At 36.7% G+C, this 17,384-nt stretch overlaps 1 protein-coding gene across 2 annotated transcripts in view; it reads right to left on the bottom strand.

Moving 5' to 3' along the window:
- The window catches only part of CCDC141 (coiled-coil domain containing 141), a 54,327-nt gene extending 41,053 nt beyond the window's left edge, over positions 1–13,274 (bottom strand). For both annotated transcript variants that reach the window (XM_058028089.1, XM_058028090.1), the window contains exons 1-5: positions 13,173–13,274; positions 11,629–11,751; positions 4,165–4,356; positions 2,929–3,037; positions 888–1,141 (exon numbers count right to left, since the gene is read on the bottom strand). In XM_058028089.1, coding sequence (XP_057884072.1) covers positions 888–1,141; positions 2,929–3,037; positions 4,165–4,356; positions 11,629–11,751; positions 13,173–13,274 — 780 coding nt within the window. The remainder of the gene's footprint in view (positions 1–887; positions 1,142–2,928; positions 3,038–4,164; positions 4,357–11,628; positions 11,752–13,172) is intronic.
- Positions 13,275–17,384: the final 4,110 nt, after the last annotated feature.

The raw sequence follows: 17,384 nt of genomic DNA, 5'->3' as shown, positions 1-17,384 counted from the left end.
GGAAATAAAAATTTATTTACAAATTAGGGCTGGGGGAGTTTTATCATGTATCTGTTTAGCAAAACAAACCAGTAATTCTGTAAAGTTAGGCAGAGGAAGAAGTAATTTTTTAACCCTGTTATAGCAAAGTGTTCACCCCTTTACCACTTGGCAATATTCCTTTCCATTACAGCGAGTTAAATCAGTTGGCTTCCACTAATACCTCTGAGTGATTTCATTGTGCTAACTTAGCTCTGAAGGAATGGCTGAGAATTCTTAACTTGCTTTATAAGCAATAAACCCAAAGAATTTCACTTTCAGTGATTTTGCTGAAGGTATGGGAAAGGAGACAAAGTTAACACAGCTGTTTGAAAAAGACAGTGGTTTTCCTTGATTGGTTGAAATTTGAAATCACTCCTGTTTTTCAAGAATCAGATTTTATCTTTTGTTTACAATAATTATTGACTAGATTACTTTCTATATGTAATTATATATTAGATATACTTTTTATATCTAATTACGTCAATAATTATTGACATAATTACTTTTTTCTTCCAAAGATAAGTAATTATGCATAAAATAGGCCAATCTGCCTTTGATTTTCATTAATGAAAGAGATATCAGAAAATATGCTGCTGACACTTCCATAAAAGAATCTATGTAAAATAAATATGCTTTCACACATTGAAAATTGTGAAAAAAAATATGTTACAATCATGACTATCAGATCATCACATTCCAGTTAGAGATCAAAGGGAGATGTTGCATTTTCAGTGCTTCATAACCTGATAGTGAGGGATAAACAACACATAGATTGTGCATCCTACTAGACTACACAGTTGTGCCTAGCAAAACAGTTTCTAGGTTGTTTTCTATACTGTGACTTCCCTCGATATTGTTTATGTTACCTGGGTCTCCTGTTGGTGCCACAAAGAAATTTGCAGAACCTGCTCCAGCCCTTGGCGCTGATGTCTGAGGAATTTGTCCAGCTGCCGCCTCCTGTCCTGCAGCATCTCAAGGAGATTGTCAATCTTCAAACAGCTGCTGTGGGCTCCTTGAATCAGCTCTGGATTTGCATTTGGCCCCTCACATTTGAATTCTTCTATGAATTGAGTTAGGTCATGGCTTTTGTTTAAAAGAGCAAATGACTTCTCCAGAAGTTCTGTAAGAACAGAATTTCATCAGGAGAAAACCCAGGGTGCTTTGTGATTCTAGAACCATATTTCAAATATTACTCAAGTATCTTTCAAATATCTATTTGCATACACAAGCACAATGTATTTTCAAGCATTGCATGAACATGAATGCTTACTTTAGAAGATATATATATATGCTAAGATATTTCAAATTGAACAGCTCTTATGTAAACCTACAAAGGTACAATGGTGTATACACAAACACATACGATATATTCACACACACATACGATGGTGTACTGAGAGTCATCAAAACAAAACCCAGAAGTGTCATTGTTTTCTCAAAGCTGAGTTCTTTTTGATGGTTTCCCAACCTGTGGGTAAGCTGAAGTGGAATTTTCTACCCTGCTTCCCATGTGGGTCAGTATCCTCTGCAGTTTTTCACTAGTGATGCAACTAGTGAAACAAAGCACACAAAATCCCCTCTTTTCACAAAAAACACTCAGGGAAGAAGCAGAGTGGGAGGCCTCTAGTTCTTCATTCCCTAAGGGCTAACAAGAGAGATTAGTTTCCTTAAGCTCAATGCAACAAGCCTGTCCATTTTACTTCTTGCCTTCCAGAAATGTGGTATTAATCATAAATGTTTAATTTTGGTCCATCCAAAATTAAAAACACATAGAAATGCATAAACAAATATATTTCATAAGTTTTCACTTTTTTTATTCCATTCTGGAGTGCATTTTTTTTGTTATGGTTGTTTTTTTTTTTTTGTTTTGTTTTGTTTTGTTTTGTTTTTTTTGTTGTTTTTTTTTTTTTTATTCCTGAGTGATAAGCATTTCTGATAAACTACTTATCAGATACTGGTAGAGTCAATACTTGGTCAAGGTTGTATTTTCAGTCATCTTTCTTTGGAGCAGATAGAGAGTATCCTTCTTGCAGAAAGCACTGTTTTTTATCAAATAACCCAATATCAGCTTTCAAAGTTTTTATTTTATTTTAGGGTAGAATGAGAAATCAATAAATCGCAGCCACTTTTCTCCATCTGAGGAAAGGCTTACTGCCATCAAAGCAAAGACTTTGTCTGGCAAATAATTTCATCTGATGCTTACAGTTATAGACTGTCTTTTCAGCGGTAAATTGCTGCCAGATACTTCAAGTTTAAATTGGTATGCAGTGAGCACTTTGCTCCCATGAAGATCTATTTGGAAGACCCAAACCCCATATTAATGTTATCCAAGTTTGATTCTCTATTTAGCCTCCTAGGAAGAATACCTGTTGTTCAAGGTAGCTAGAACTGTTTCAGCTAGTGCTCCACTAGTGAAAGATAAAGTATGACTCATATTCTGCCAAGTTTAATTTATAAATTTGATAAAAATTACAAAGACAGACTCTTAAGACTCACAAAAAGTGCAGAATCATATGGAATTGCAAAGGTGCCTGAAGTAGCCACACAATGAGATTAGTTTCAAAAACTTTTTTCTCTTTTTGATTTGAATGTGCCCCAATATAGTAGAAGGTGCTTCACATGAAAGCTTGGATAAAAAAAAAGAACTCATGTGAAAGAAACTTTATGGGCAAGGGTAAGTGCAGGAAAGTTGTTGAAGGTGAGAGGCAAGGGCTAGCTTGAAACCAGGAGTTTCACATCTGTCATCAAGTCTGCGAAAATCTATCTCATTATTATATTTTCCCAAACAGAATATTTGTGTATTTGTTATAAGTTTTTTTTTTTTAATACCTACAGAAAGAATAAAATTATTCCCTCAAGAAATCAGCACAAAACCACATGCTGTCAGGAGTGGAATTCTGTTTGTACCTTTTGTATGATGCTCTTGTTGCAGAAGAAGTTCTCTCAAAGAGTCAATATTATCGAACTCTTGAGCATTTTTCAGGAAATCTTCAACTTGGTCAATTTTAATAGCAAACTGCATTAAGGAAAAAAAGGATAGGGAGAAGCACACAGTAATTTTCTTTTGCATAACTACAGAATAATCTCTACGTTATTGGGAAAGTTCAAGGGAATTTGTAAATTCTTGGAGAAAGTCATTTTTAGTGGCTGCCAGATACAGATGCTTTCTGGCCTCTATGCGCCTTCTGAGTTGTTTTTTTTTTCTTTCAAATATTGATTGATTGAAGGATTTTAGTTGACACAGTCTGTAATTACAGTTTGCCACTTAGTTAATCTTTCCTACAAAGCCTTATGCCAAATCTAATTTCTTTGTATAATACACATTATCAGGACACAATAATTAGTACATTGTTGAAATTGGACTTCTTAGGGCAGTTAGTAATTGCTCCTGCAACTTACAGATGGCACTGGTATACTACAGAAACAAATTTATCAGGGAGAATTACTAAACTCTTCACGTTCCAGGATGTGGGGACATTGATCATGAGGCTACACAGAGTGGACAAAAACCTGCAGGGTATGGAATCCCTCTCTTCTTTGGCTCCCTGTGTCTATCAGTGAATTAGCATAAGAGAAATGGGTAAACAGGGATCACACAGCTTTTCGTTTTTTAGTGTCCATCTGTACACCAAAGTCTCAGATAAAGCACTGTCAAGTTAGACTAAAGTTTGCTTTATGTAGTTACAATACCTTATGGGTATTTTGGTGTAAATCTTTCAGTGACCAATCATCAGTGTGCATTAGTGAAGGCATCTGAGAATAAGGTCTTTCAATGCCAAATAATTTTAATCATAAGGAATGAAAGCTATTCTGCAGAATGTCCACAGCCATTGAAATACATATTTTAGGGTTTGGTCCAGTTCCACTTTTTACTGGCATTTTCTGTCAAGTACAAATTTGGGAGACATTGTGACTAAAATATTTCTTAAAGTCTATATGGCGTTTTGTTCAGCTTCATCCTGTACTATCTGAAAGGTGGAAAAGGAAGGATCCCAAGGAAGGATCCCATTATTTAATTTTCTTGTTTGCCTCAACCTTTAGGAATACAATGAACAATACAAAACACATTGAAATTACAGTGGTCAGAATACCTCTAAGATGAGGGTGGCTTCAAATTAACAGTTATTTGATAGAGATACAAACCTCCAGAGCGTTTTCAAAGAACACTGAGGTGAGTTCCAGAAGTGCCTGTCGCTTCTCTAACATAATGATAAGGGCATGCCATGCATCCCCAAGGGTCTTTGCCATCGCATCATAAACCTGACTCTTCTCTTTGTTCTCCTCTGCAACCTCGTCTGCTTCCTGCAGCAGGTCCCATACCTTGTCTTCCAAAGCCTGAGAAGGAAAAAAACCAAAACAAAACAAACATAAGAAATCTGTACACAAATCTCAAAACACTGTGCTGATACCAGTGTCAGGTTATCTTTACTGTGGGTCTGTACAGGAGCCACAAACCTTCTACTCCTATTTTATTTCCACTTCCTAGTGATAGGGGTGTAGCTATTTCTGCATGTTTTACGGCAAGCTTCTGAATTTCATCTGCACTTAAGAGGCAATAGTTTTCTAAAATTCAAGTACTAACAAGATTTAAGAGAATTTATCATGTTATCTCTAATATTTACACTCCAATGTTTTTACATCTCCATAAACAGAGGTCTGTCCTCCTGGAAGCGGTAGCAGTGCAGCTATTTTGATTCCTCTTTCATATGTCATCATGTTACATTACTGGACATTATAAGTTTTAGAAGTTTATGAGGCAATTTACTCATAAGTTTCTGATGACTACAGTGCAATCCAGATAAGAGTGATTTGAACATAAACACATACTCTCCAAAACCTCACCTAAGTTATGTAATGTTTCAAGTTCAGCTTGCTGCATTGCTCAAGCTGGACACCAAATAATAATGCTCTATTGTCAAAATAATTATTCTGTGTTTCATTCCTTTTGTTAATCTCACCACAGGAAAGATAACTGCTGGCCCATTTCCAGCCTATGTTACAAATCTTTAGTGTGTCAGAAAAATTGACTAACATTTGTTCTGTGTTCTTCCCAACCCCCATCTTGGGTTTTATCATGAGCATGAATTAATGAAATGTCACTTTTTTTGTTATTAGAGGTGCTACCACATGAATATGGAATATGAAAAGAAATTTTTATTAGGCAATTCAAATGGCCATTCATATATCACTGGATAAAAAGTTGATAACCAACTCTAAGAGAAGCCTTTATGATGTTTCCTTCTTGATGAGGCATAAAATTGTTACATGCATAACAACTCAGTAAAAGAAGTGGCATTCATTAATCATCCAACATTATTAACATTCTAGATCAGCTCTGTAACAAGTATAACAGGAATTAAATGAGTATATGAGATATTGATAGTCTCTTTACTAACTCAACATCTTAATATCAGTTAATGAGAAGTCATTATAGTCATGACAATGCTGATATTAAAAAAGGGGGTAAAATATTCCCAGAATATTACATCCAAACTGCTTGTCACTACAAGGTTAATTTTACCAAAATATCAGACCCCTTTCACAGCTGCTCTGAATACACTGTAGAAAACCAGATGACATCTGAAGTAGTTCCATGTGGAATTTCTTGGCAAAGACAAGTTTTCGAAGAGCTGACTATTTTATATTTTGAAATAAAACTAGGAATGCTTTTATCCTAATATTAAATCAGCTCCAACATATTTAAAAGACATGTCAAATGCTAAATCTTTCCTAACTATGCAAGATGAATGCTACACAAATGGTATAGGATCCAGAAGCAGATTTTCTTCTTTTAGAAACCTTTTTTCTGAACAGGTTGTTAATTACCATTTATCCCTGACAAGTAGGCTCTGTTTTCTGGTAATTGATTAGCTGTGAGGAATAGCTAATCCCTAGGACACAGAGAAAACTGGAATATTCTTCAAAGGTTATCAGTCATGCTTCCTGCACCTTTTAAAATTCAGTTACTATGAGCTGAATTCAAATCCAGCCAAACAAAATTAAAAGGTTAAAGCAAACTGAACTCCTGCATTTATTGAAATGCAAAACTGGCATGCATAAAGTTACAAAAAAACAGAAAAAAAACCCTATGAAACTGTTCATGTATAATAGTCTTTTAGTGTTTAGAACTGATTAATGGAAGTTTTCAAATACAGAAAAGAATTCTGTTTAAGTTTTTTTAAAAAACTTAATTTCTAGCCTGGATTTAATATGGTTCACTCATTTAAAATGGGTGTGTATTTTATTGCCTTCAAATAATAGCTCCTGTAATGCGACAAAAAACCTAATATAGTATCACAAGAGTTGTCATGCTGTCTGTTTCCTCAGCAACAGAAAAAGTTACATTTTGAGACAACAGACTAATAAAAAAAAAAAAAAGAGAGAAATATTTTACAGGAAACTACTCTTTCTTTGAGAAACGGTTCAAATACCTAAGATGGTCAGAGTGATATTAAGGTTTTGTTGCCTTGAGTTTAGAATTATGCTTCCCACAACTGTCAAAGCCACTAGCTACTGAGAACTTTCGAAAAAATTATCCTCAACTATGTTAGTTTTTATATACTACATATGTGAATAATTTATTTTTAAATTAAGTAGACTGATACTACTGGTTTTCCATTTTTTATCTTTGAAATATAACCCTTTTATCAACACAGAGCCAAGGAATAATTTGGACAGGACTCAACAGGTCATCTGTCTAACCCCTTGGTCTAGTTACTCAAGGACTTCTTAGCCCATGAAGTCTTAAATATCCCTAACAATGGAAATTCCAGAATTTTTCTGCACAACCTGTTCTAGGATGAGCTCATTTTTGTGGTCAAACTTTTTTCCCTAACATCCAATCAGTATTAAGAGGCAAAATGTATTTCCATCCAAAAAATGATGACTTATGGAAAACAGAATATTTCACTGAAACCTGAATTTTAATGGGGTTTCTATCAATTGAATGATCTTAGCAGAGCTTTCCAGTAAAGACTTAAAATGATTTCAAACACTTCTGGAATCTCATGTTTCATTCCCTGTGAGCACAAAAAACCGGAAGAGTGGAGTTCTCCTTGGACTCTGAGAAACTGGAATGAGGCTTGACAATACAAGGAATGCCTAGCATGTAGTCAAAAAGGAGCTCATGCAAACATGCAACTTCTGTTGCTGTCAGTAAAACCATGCCAAAAAAGAATTGCTCTGAAAACCACAGACCGATTTCACTTTCGATTAAATATCTATGACATGTCTAATTCTACCACACCAAAAGAAGAGCGCTGGTGGCTTAAATGCTGTGGTTCAGATGGACTGAAGGGATACTGGGTGGATGCAATCCCAGGCCTGCAGCAGGAATGCTCCCTGCCTGGTGATGCAGCTGCTGTGCAGCCACACCTCTCCCCCCACTCCTTCTCAGGGTACATTTGCCTCTGATATTGCAGCAAAGACAGGAAAGATTTGTGTTGGATAGTACAACTTTTGTACTGATTTGTTCACAGTCCATTAATAGGGTACTTTTCCATCTGTTAAAAGAGCTAGGAATGTGAGGGGGAAATTATCTTTTGCCTTTCCTGAGTTATTGTACACTGACTACATAACTTGGAATTTTCAGAGGTGTAAACTACTCTCCCATTCTCTTAGCACTGAGATGCTGCTAAAATTAACCTTTAGTTAGTGCTGAAAGGCAGTGCTGAGCTTATACAACACAGTTGTTAACTTGAAGCCCAGAAAATAATCATAAAGCTACCTCGAGACAAACACTATTTTGGTGGGAATTTTGTTCATACAAATATTGAAATTGATGAGTGAGTTGAACTAACAATGAAAAAAATATATTTATTACATTTTACCTTTTTTTTTTTTAATAACTTGCAAAAGTCAGCTCTGGTTTGATAAAAATGCAGCTGAACTTTGCTGCTAACTGTACTGCTGGGCACCTCAACAACTAATTGCCAATAATTAAGAAAAAATTAACAAATAATTTTTCCATAACAAAATTACTGAAAAATAAGCATTTTGAAAATATTTTTGAAATAATTGAAAGGCTTATTTAAAAGATATCAAATGCAAAAAAAAATGAATGTATTCTATGAGTGCTTTTTGAAGAATGTAATTTTCTAATTTTTTCTCTCTGGCTATTAAGCATATAAATTAATATTTTGCAATTTATGCTCTGTCAATTAAAGTAAATAAAACAATTAGGAGAAATCCTCAGGTTCATGAGTCAAATTAATAACAATGATGGTTTTAAACTTACGTTTATGGGCTAGATTCTCTTCACTTTTGTGGCTGTTCTGCCACAGTCTCTCTCATGATAAAAACCAGAACTTTGGAAGCAAACCAAGAATGCCTTATTGGGAATTTTAACATTTTTATGGACACACACACACACTTTTTCTTTTTTTTTTTTTTTTCCCCCAGAATATCCAGTGAGTTTTAATATTGAGAGACCCAAGCACTAAGAAATCATGTTAACTCCAAGTAGGTCTTCTCTTGGAAACAACAGGATAATGGCAGAGAAATGTTTATACAAAGAGCAATCTATATAATTTTTCCTCCTGGAAATTTTGTCTCAGGTTTTATAGGTTTGATTCTTCTAATTTTTCTTTTTAAATTATGAAAAATGAGACATCCATATGTACATATACATATTTCCAGAACATACTAACCTACTGAAAGTTACCTAAAAAAGAATGAATCAGCTATTGGGAAAGAGACTTCCATGAAATCACAGCAGTTGATGGTTGCAACAAAACTGGTGCTGCTGATATGGTCTCATTTAGCAGAACAGAAACAGAATATAATAGCTTAGAATCAGAACTTATTAGGTGAAACTACTGAGAGGAATTTTAATTGGATGTAAACATTGTATACATGTTCTCTGTTTAGTCTCAGGTTTAATCTTACCTGTTCAACATTTATTCTTTCAGCTCTATTAATAATAACACATCTGTTTCCTAATCCATAAACATTTAAAGTGGGGCCCTTTTCAAAACTTGTGTTCTGCTAGTTTTTTTAAAGTAGTGGGGTGTTCCCAATTCTTAAATTTAATGGAACAAATGTAAATCAGTTATGAATAAGCTAGAGTACATTCTATCAAAGCAAATTATTTTGGATATCTTTTCTCCTACGGCAATGAAGATCACACACCAATTTTTTTCACTCTAATTCTGAATATTAAAAGAACTTCAAAATTGTTCTAAAAATTACTGTTTTCTCTTTCAACAAATCTATTCCAATTGCTATTTAAAGCACCATTTGCCTTACTAAATGTCAAACTCTTTGTTTGGACTTTTAACCCTGTCAGCATTGCTAAGTCAAAACCAATTCCCTGAAATGCTGAGCTGTATTACATTCCTTTTCCTCTAGCATCAGAAGTACTGAATGTAAACTGATCACTGTGCCAAATTTTGTCCTTACTTACACCTGTGAATCTTCAACATATTAAGCTGACAGAAGAATATTTTGATTATAACTTGCAATAAATATACCAGGATTAAAATAATGAAGTTAAAAAGCAAAGGGATGATCAAAACCTAGAATGAGTTTACAGAAGAACGGGGGATAATGCCAGAGTGGACAACTATTCCATAAATTATCTTCTAAAAGTCCATAGGTTCATCTCTACTGATTCCAAAGATGTATTTAATGTGAATCATCAAACTCTTGCCTTAAGCAGGATTAGTTTCATGATGGAATCATTACTTATTCAAGAATTTTTGCCTGACCTGCACAAAAATTTAATTTTGAATTGGGTTAGTCTAATCAGCAAAGTTAAGCATATACATATCAAGTGTGGGAATCTGTCAGGGTTTATTTTCCTTTTTTTTAACAATAAAAAAGGGGAAACAATTCAAACTGCCTCTTACCCATCTTCACACAACTAAAGTATAATTCATTATCAAATGCTAAGTGGAAAAGAATTACTATAAACAATATTTCAAAAGTATAGAATCAATGAAAAAAATCTTTTGGTTTTGGAAAAAATAAAGCTTGGAAAAACTTTATGAGTGGGTTTGAGACTATGTAATTACTGACAAGTGTTAACAACTTACTATAAGTCACAAATGGTCATGGCTGAAAAATGCACAGCCAGGAAGAATTATAACAACGTTGCAATCCCTCATTATCACAGCTCATATTATTGAGGAAAAAGTAGTAATTTTGAAATTAATTCTTTTATAGAATATTCATTAATCAATGCTGAATTTTGCAAGGACCACAGGCATAAACCATGAAATAATGAGTATTTTTTCCCAAAGCATTCTTTAACAGTTTATGCATAATAAATTTTCCCATCTGATTTGACTTGACAGTAAAATATTATTTGAAACTTTGTTTTTCTTAGAAATATGAGAGTTTCTTTTAAAGATGGTAATTACTCTGTTTCCTTTTTCCACTCTTTAATATTTATTTTTGAAAATTAGGAGAAAAATAATCAGCTTCTGGCTGTCATCAGGGTGTAAGAACTCAGCTAATTCTGAATTGCTCAAACAGGACACAGCAACTTGTCCTAAGAATACCCAAATATTGCATTAGTGACAGTAAAGATGAGGCAATTTGCATAAAACCACCTCTCTCTAGGATTTGGGTATTTTGGTTGGGTTTGTGTGTTTGGCAGGTTTTTCCATAATTCTATTCTTCATACTCTTCAAAATCCACACACTGCAGTGTATTAGCTACATTCTCTATATGCTGTACTGAATTCCCTCACACTCATTGGATAGTTTTAATGGTTGGGGAAGCACATAGTCATTGGTATTAAATCGAATACTTGATCCTACCCAAATCATATTTGTTCTTTCAGATCTCAAGTTTATGCAATCCCCCCAAAAATTAAATAGATAAGTTACTGTTCATAGCTTCAAAGATGTTAGAGGAATTTATTTGTCTACATATCTACTGATCCTATCAAAATATTAAAATATTTCTTTTTAGGTGACTTCAGACTTCTCTCAGTGTCAAACATCCACACCTAAAATTATTCAGTTCTTTCATGCAAGCCTGTCACTCAGTGTCCAAATGCCACCGTTCCTATGCACTGCTCTTTGGAATGCCAAAATCTGATTTTAGGACTGTTACTTAACTAAAATATTCCTAGATCAAGACAAGCTGTTTTAATCCTACAGTATCACTCCCAATGCAATTTGCATCAATTAAGGTTCAATTTAAATGTTTGTGGAATATCTGATTCAGACTTACAAGGGGCTTGCTTGTGCTCACAGCTGTTATAAAATAATCAGACTTTTCACAACATTGGAGAATTAAAAAAAAAGAATTGACATTCCTTTATATTTAGCAGTTACTGAGGGCTATAAGATTTTTTCACTTGACACCAATGTATAAAGTAGAAAAACCCGTACCTTTCCTGCTGCTGGCAGAAGCATATTTTTCCTGGGAAGAAGCCTAATTTCCAGAGAATTATAGAATATCCTGAATTAGAAGGAGCCCACAAGGACCATCGAAGACCAGCTACACTGACAAAGGCTGAACATATTTTCTCCTACGTGGAGTTTAACCTAACCACCATATTGCAATATGAGGCACAGGCAGCTCCATCAGCTGTTGTACCTGAACTGTAATGGCTTGAGAAATTTTTTTTATTTTTGTGGTCTTATCACATCTTACCTTCAGCTTGGATAGGAGGAATTCATGATCTTGAAGTAGTTTTTTAGTCTCATCTTGATTGCTGCCAATTTCTAATATATTTGGTGTTGATTCAGCCAGCTGAAGCTTCAACCATTTTCCACACTGTAATAAGCAAACAAGTACAGCCTTCAGAAAACACAAGGTTTCCTTCATTCTCAGCTCACACAGGTTGTCAGTTCACACATGCTTTCCATGGTCATAGGAGCACAGGGACCATACACACAATGAAGTCACAGAGAATACAGTACGAACCTCATTTGAAACAGGCATCAAAATCCCAGACTATTGTTATGCAGAAGGTGCTCCAATATTCGTTTTGCCCATGAAGAGTAAAATTATCACAATGAGCCAAATTTTTTTCTCTGACTCATCTCACCTTTCAGCTGAAGATGACACTGATAGTTAAATGAATTTGGTGGGTGAGTGGGGCAGGCAGAAGTAAAAATGTAGTACAGGAGATGCAAAAACCATCGCCTCAGATCTGATTTCTACCACATAGGTCCCATGTACCTCTATGGTGAATATATGGAACAAGACATTGCACGAATAGCAGGGACACTCAACAGCCTTTGGGACAGGCACCAAAGGATGCCGATAAGGACCAAAGCTGTGATGTCACTGTGATGCCACTGTCATGGTTCCAGAGAGGGAAAATAAATGACTTCACATCAACTTGAGTCTCCTTGCAATGAAATTACTCCCCTGCAACAACAGACCACCTCACAGGAAGGGTGAAAACTGACCTCAAAAAAAACCTTCCCACAACTGAGGTAATCACCTGAATTAGGTGACAACTCAACTCATTATCACCTTATTATGCATCACAAACAGACTCTAATGGCTGAAGCTAGCACATTTTCCAGGTTGCCTGGAGAATGAAAAAATGCCAATAAATTCCAGCTGGGATTAATTACTAGCATCCAGATTTACTCCCACTGCCAGGTCTGAAGGTGTGGATTCCAGCTCACAAAAGAGACATTTCGGTGCTTATAAGCACAACTGCATGCACACAAGGGCTTACTGAAACATGTGCCACTGTGGATTCACAGCTTTCAAAAATAGCTACTCATTATTAAGTTTAGACTATTTTTCCCCAGAAAATACCTCATCTGTGGAGTTTGTAGAGCCACTTATTGTGTAAAATTATTGCTGAGTACAGGTTAAAGTAACTCAAGGAGGCCTGACTGCAATCATCATGACTGCTTTAAACACATTATTATGCCACTCTTAATTTAACTCTTTTTAAACAGAGTAAGAGGAATTCCTTTCCAGACCTTACATATTTTGACCAGACTATTTATTCCATCTGGAAAAAACTGTCTGTAATCCAAAAGCCACCAAGAGTAATTGTGAAGAGAAACAAGTGTTAACTTCCAAGTCTATTAGATATTGACTAATCAAATGGCCTTTCTGCATCATTTTATGCTAACTACTTGTTTGCCCAGAATATTTAAAAGTGTTAATCATGTTAATATTTGAAAGCAGAAAGACAAGATCAGACATAGCAGCAGTTTCTGCCTTACCTTCAGCACAGCTATAACGATGCTGGCATCCCCAGCCTGCACAGCAACAGAGCTGACTGTTGTTGTAGAAGGTTTCTGCTCCGAGCTGGCTTCATCTGACATGGTGCTTCACAACGGGGCTGCAGACATCAAAGCAGGCCCACTCAGGGTCCACTGCTCATCTCAGAAAGCACCAGAGTCCCTTGGATTCATTCAGTGAAGCGGCTCAGCTAACACTGATTAGTCTGCCAAAAGGAAAGAACAGGAGGTTAAAAATAGACACCTCCATTGAGTTTATCATTCTTGAGAGAGATTTGACACACCCCTAGTTTGGTAGCATTGAGCTGCCTGCTCTTTTTTGTCACCATCTGAAGTGTGAAGCGCTTCTTCCACGGACATCACCTGACATCAGTTAACCAAATTTAAAAAAAGTTCTCAAATTATAACAGCTAGAAAAAAATTTACCATTGATTCTCTACTGACAAACCCAGTGCTATGAGGTTTTGAACATGCAACCATCAAATCTACGCTTTCACATTATAACAGTAAATATTTTTTCACTTACTAGCTACTGAATATATATGTTCAACGTGATTCTTCTGCTGAATCAAAGTCTTTAAACAGGATGTGCATGTGTATATATATAAAATGCTAAATTAAAACAAGGGATTTCTAAACCAAAAATTCTTAAAGGTATAGTGACCATAACAATAAGAGAAGAAAACCAAGCACTTTGAATTCTTAAGGAATATTTTATTCCTAAGATTAAGATAATTTACCTTCTTTTCAATTTAATCTGAAATTGTTTCTAGAGTCTTCATTTTGTTCTAAATGGGCATAAGAAAGACCTCTCCAATAGCTGCTTAAACACTGCTTAAGTTTTTTATTCAGTGTGGGGAATTATTAGACATGTTTAGATTACAATATTGGTTTGACATATTAATTTTATTGACCAGAGCATAGCCCAGAGCATGCCACAAGTAGCCCACACTATGGGACAACAGCTGCTGGGTTTCCTTCCACAGAACAGCTGAGAAAGTGACACTGGTGTTTAGGCTTGCAGGTCACTCTGGAAAAACAATTCCACCCAAGAAACCACGTCCATAAGTCTTCCCTAAGCATCTGCTTATTTGGTTTGTTTAAAAATATACAACATTTAAATACATTTTTATATAAACTAGATTTCTAATTACATACAAGGACATGCACACCTGCAATGGAACCAAGATCTGGAAGCAAATTCTAAAATAGTTTGGATTAGAAGAAACGTAAGGTAGTTACAAGGAATTTCAATTTATATCTCAAGGTAGGATTTTACTTTTTTGTTTGTTCATTTCTTCCCTCCTCCAATTATTAGCAGATTATATTCTTAATCTGAGCACCACCTTTAAACCATGAGTTTCAAACAGGATATGAAGAAGCCCTTAATTGTGGTTAAACAAAATGAGCTTGGCAAAGCAAAATCAATCCCTTGTGCCAAAACACAACCATGAGCCCTCAAGCTGCCAACCAAGGAACAAATATCACATGGTTTTCTGAAACTCTTCCTAACATCTGTAAAACACCCAGGGACCCTGCCACAGTACTCAGTATTTCTTGGGTATTGCCACAGTAGACAGTTCTCCTTGGGACTTGTGTGTATTCCTCTAATAAGTATGGCAGAACAAAAATTTGATAATTAACCCCAACACAAAACCTGGGAGACAGAAGTCCTAAAGAAAACTTCAGGTTTGAAACATAAGAGAGCCCTGTTTTGGTCTAAATTGAAGATAGATCCATTCTACAAAACCTGCTAAATCCAGCTTTCAAAAAAACATTCCAGAAGACAAGCAACTTTGGATTTTTACCCTGCAGGCAGGACTGCACTTGGAGGACAAACAGCACTTGGCTGCTGGAAAAACTAATAAGGAAAACACAGGCAAGCCTCTTTTTACTCTTACAAAAGGAGTTACAAACCAATTTTGGTATTATGTCCTTGAGTTTTTGTTCTCTCAGAAGAGCATTCTAAGTGTATTTTTTCATGGCACAAGTTGGGCCAATCCATCATTTCCCTGGGGTAGCCAGACATAAGAGCTGTTTTTCACTCAAGTTAAATGAGGTATCATTTTTCATAGTGCTGACAGCTGGAAATAAGGGAAAAATGCCACACTCAAGAAGTTGACTATAAGCAAATTTGGTAACAACTGAAACAAATGATTCAGAATATCTGATAACAAATGCATGGATATTGTATTTATTCATCTTACGCTAAGCATAGAAGACAGAGACAGGGAAATATCAGAGTAGTGGCAGTGAAAAGTTATCAAGGAATCAAAACATATCTTAGAACATAACCCTAGGAGGAAAAAAAGAGGATTTTGGCATTGCATGATGAGCAGTTTCAGCTGTGTCCAAGCGAGCAAAATTTAATAAGCATGCTTTTCTCTGTCTTGTTTACTTATCTGTCTGTTCCTCTGTCTGAAACAAACAAAATCCTGGTAGCAGCCAGAAAAAGGTGGGCTATTTGTGTCAGGAGAGAGAAGTATTTTCCCTTTGCTACTGCTGTGTAAAAGAAGAATGACAAGAGGAAAAGAACATTCACCAGCTGTCCACAGGAAACAACAAAACCGAACAAAGGAACAAGGGAAACAATCTCAGGAAAACAGAAAAAAAGATCAAGTCTCTCTAGTGTAAATAATATCATGTATTATCTGAAACAACTGTACGTAAAATGGATTTGAGAGGTAAATATGATAAAATTCAGTTTTAACATGTAGGGTGTCCAATCCACAGGTTTTCCTCATGTGTAGTGAGCAAAGTGTGCTATTCACAGTTTTGATAGTGATACATAGAAAAAGGGTCTGACTTTCCTGGAGATAAGTTTCTTTCTGTTGAGTTTTTAAGCTGCTGGTGCACTATGAAAATGCCTCTGGGAGAGACCAAGTTCACTCCCTGCAGCCTCAAAGCCCCCAGGTGCTTCACTTTGACCGGTTTGTAAATGTAGTGGGTCTCCTCTTCCTTCCTTGTCTCAAACCTGGGAGGACAGGCATACACAGCAAAGAAGGGAAGGAAGCATCCCTCAGACTCATGGGCTTCATGAGGCCTGCAAAAAGGGCTTCCAATAAACACTGCTTCCACAGTCCCACCTGAAACAGGGACAAACACGTCAGTCCTCTCCAGGACTGTGCTTGCTGCTTTCTACTGGTTCCTGTGGTCTTACCTTTTGAGTAGGGACCATTTCCAGGTATCATCAGGAATGAGGGCATGAAAGCAAGCGGTCTTGCAAGTCCCCAGGCCCATAAAACAGCCATGAGGTCACTTCAAGGGTGAGCATTGAGCAAAAAGTGGGTTTTCCTCCTGGAAGAGGTCTCTTTTTACCCTACACTGGTTGAATATGCTTCTAGGGTGACAAAGTGGTTGAAATTCTAACCTGTTATTCCTAAAACCCCAAATAAAGAATGATAAAAACCATCCTGGCAACAGTCAGGGGACACAGGCAGGAAACAGAGGTCAGACAGCACTTGGATGGCCTGTGGGGAGCAGTAACTTGGAACGTCATCTCTTTCTTAGCACTGAGGTGGAAAGAAGTTTTATTGCAGAGAGCTGCCCTGGAGAGAAGGTTGACAGAAAACAGGAGGGAACCGTGGCCCTTGCAGACTTTACTGAGGGCCAGAGGGACAGGACCAACAGCAGCTGGGCACAAACCAAACTCCTGCATCCAGAGGCAGGGCAAGGAGCAGCACAGCCCCAGCAGGGCCCTGAGGCTGGGGAGGTCTGTCCTCCCACAGATGCAGACATGGGGGAGCAATGGGCACCCCCAGGGGCCTGGCTCCCCCACAGCAGTGAGGGATCACTGCTGCCAGGCCCTGCAGGCAGGACAGGAGCTGTGAGCAGGGCAGCAGGGAGAGACAGGGCCAGCCAGGGGAAGTTAGATGAACTTCAGTAGGAAAGAGCTGCAGCACAGGCGGAAGGGTCAGTTGAGAGCTCAGGAACTTGGGAGAAGGCAACTCTAAAGCAGCCCAGGACCCAGCTGGCCCCAAAAGGAGATTGTCCTGCCCTTGCCATGGAAAGAGAAAGCATAGAAGTCCCAGTAAAGGGCTAGGTATGAAAAAGTGAAAAAGGGGTAGTAGAAGAGACAACCTGCTTCTCTCCAGCAGAAAGTTCTAAGAACACACCATAGTCCAGGAGTGTTGCCTGGAGTATTGTTTCAGTTCCAGAAACAAGAGTTCCAGATTAATTTTATTTTAAAACATC

The sequence above is a fragment of the Melospiza georgiana genome, chromosome 7, assembly GCF_028018845.1.
Source record: "Melospiza georgiana isolate bMelGeo1 chromosome 7, bMelGeo1.pri, whole genome shotgun sequence".
Taxonomy (NCBI): Eukaryota; Metazoa; Chordata; class Aves; order Passeriformes; family Passerellidae; genus Melospiza; species Melospiza georgiana.
The sequence above is the reverse complement of the archived record's forward strand: the minus strand, read 5'-3'. Positions and strand labels throughout refer to the sequence as shown.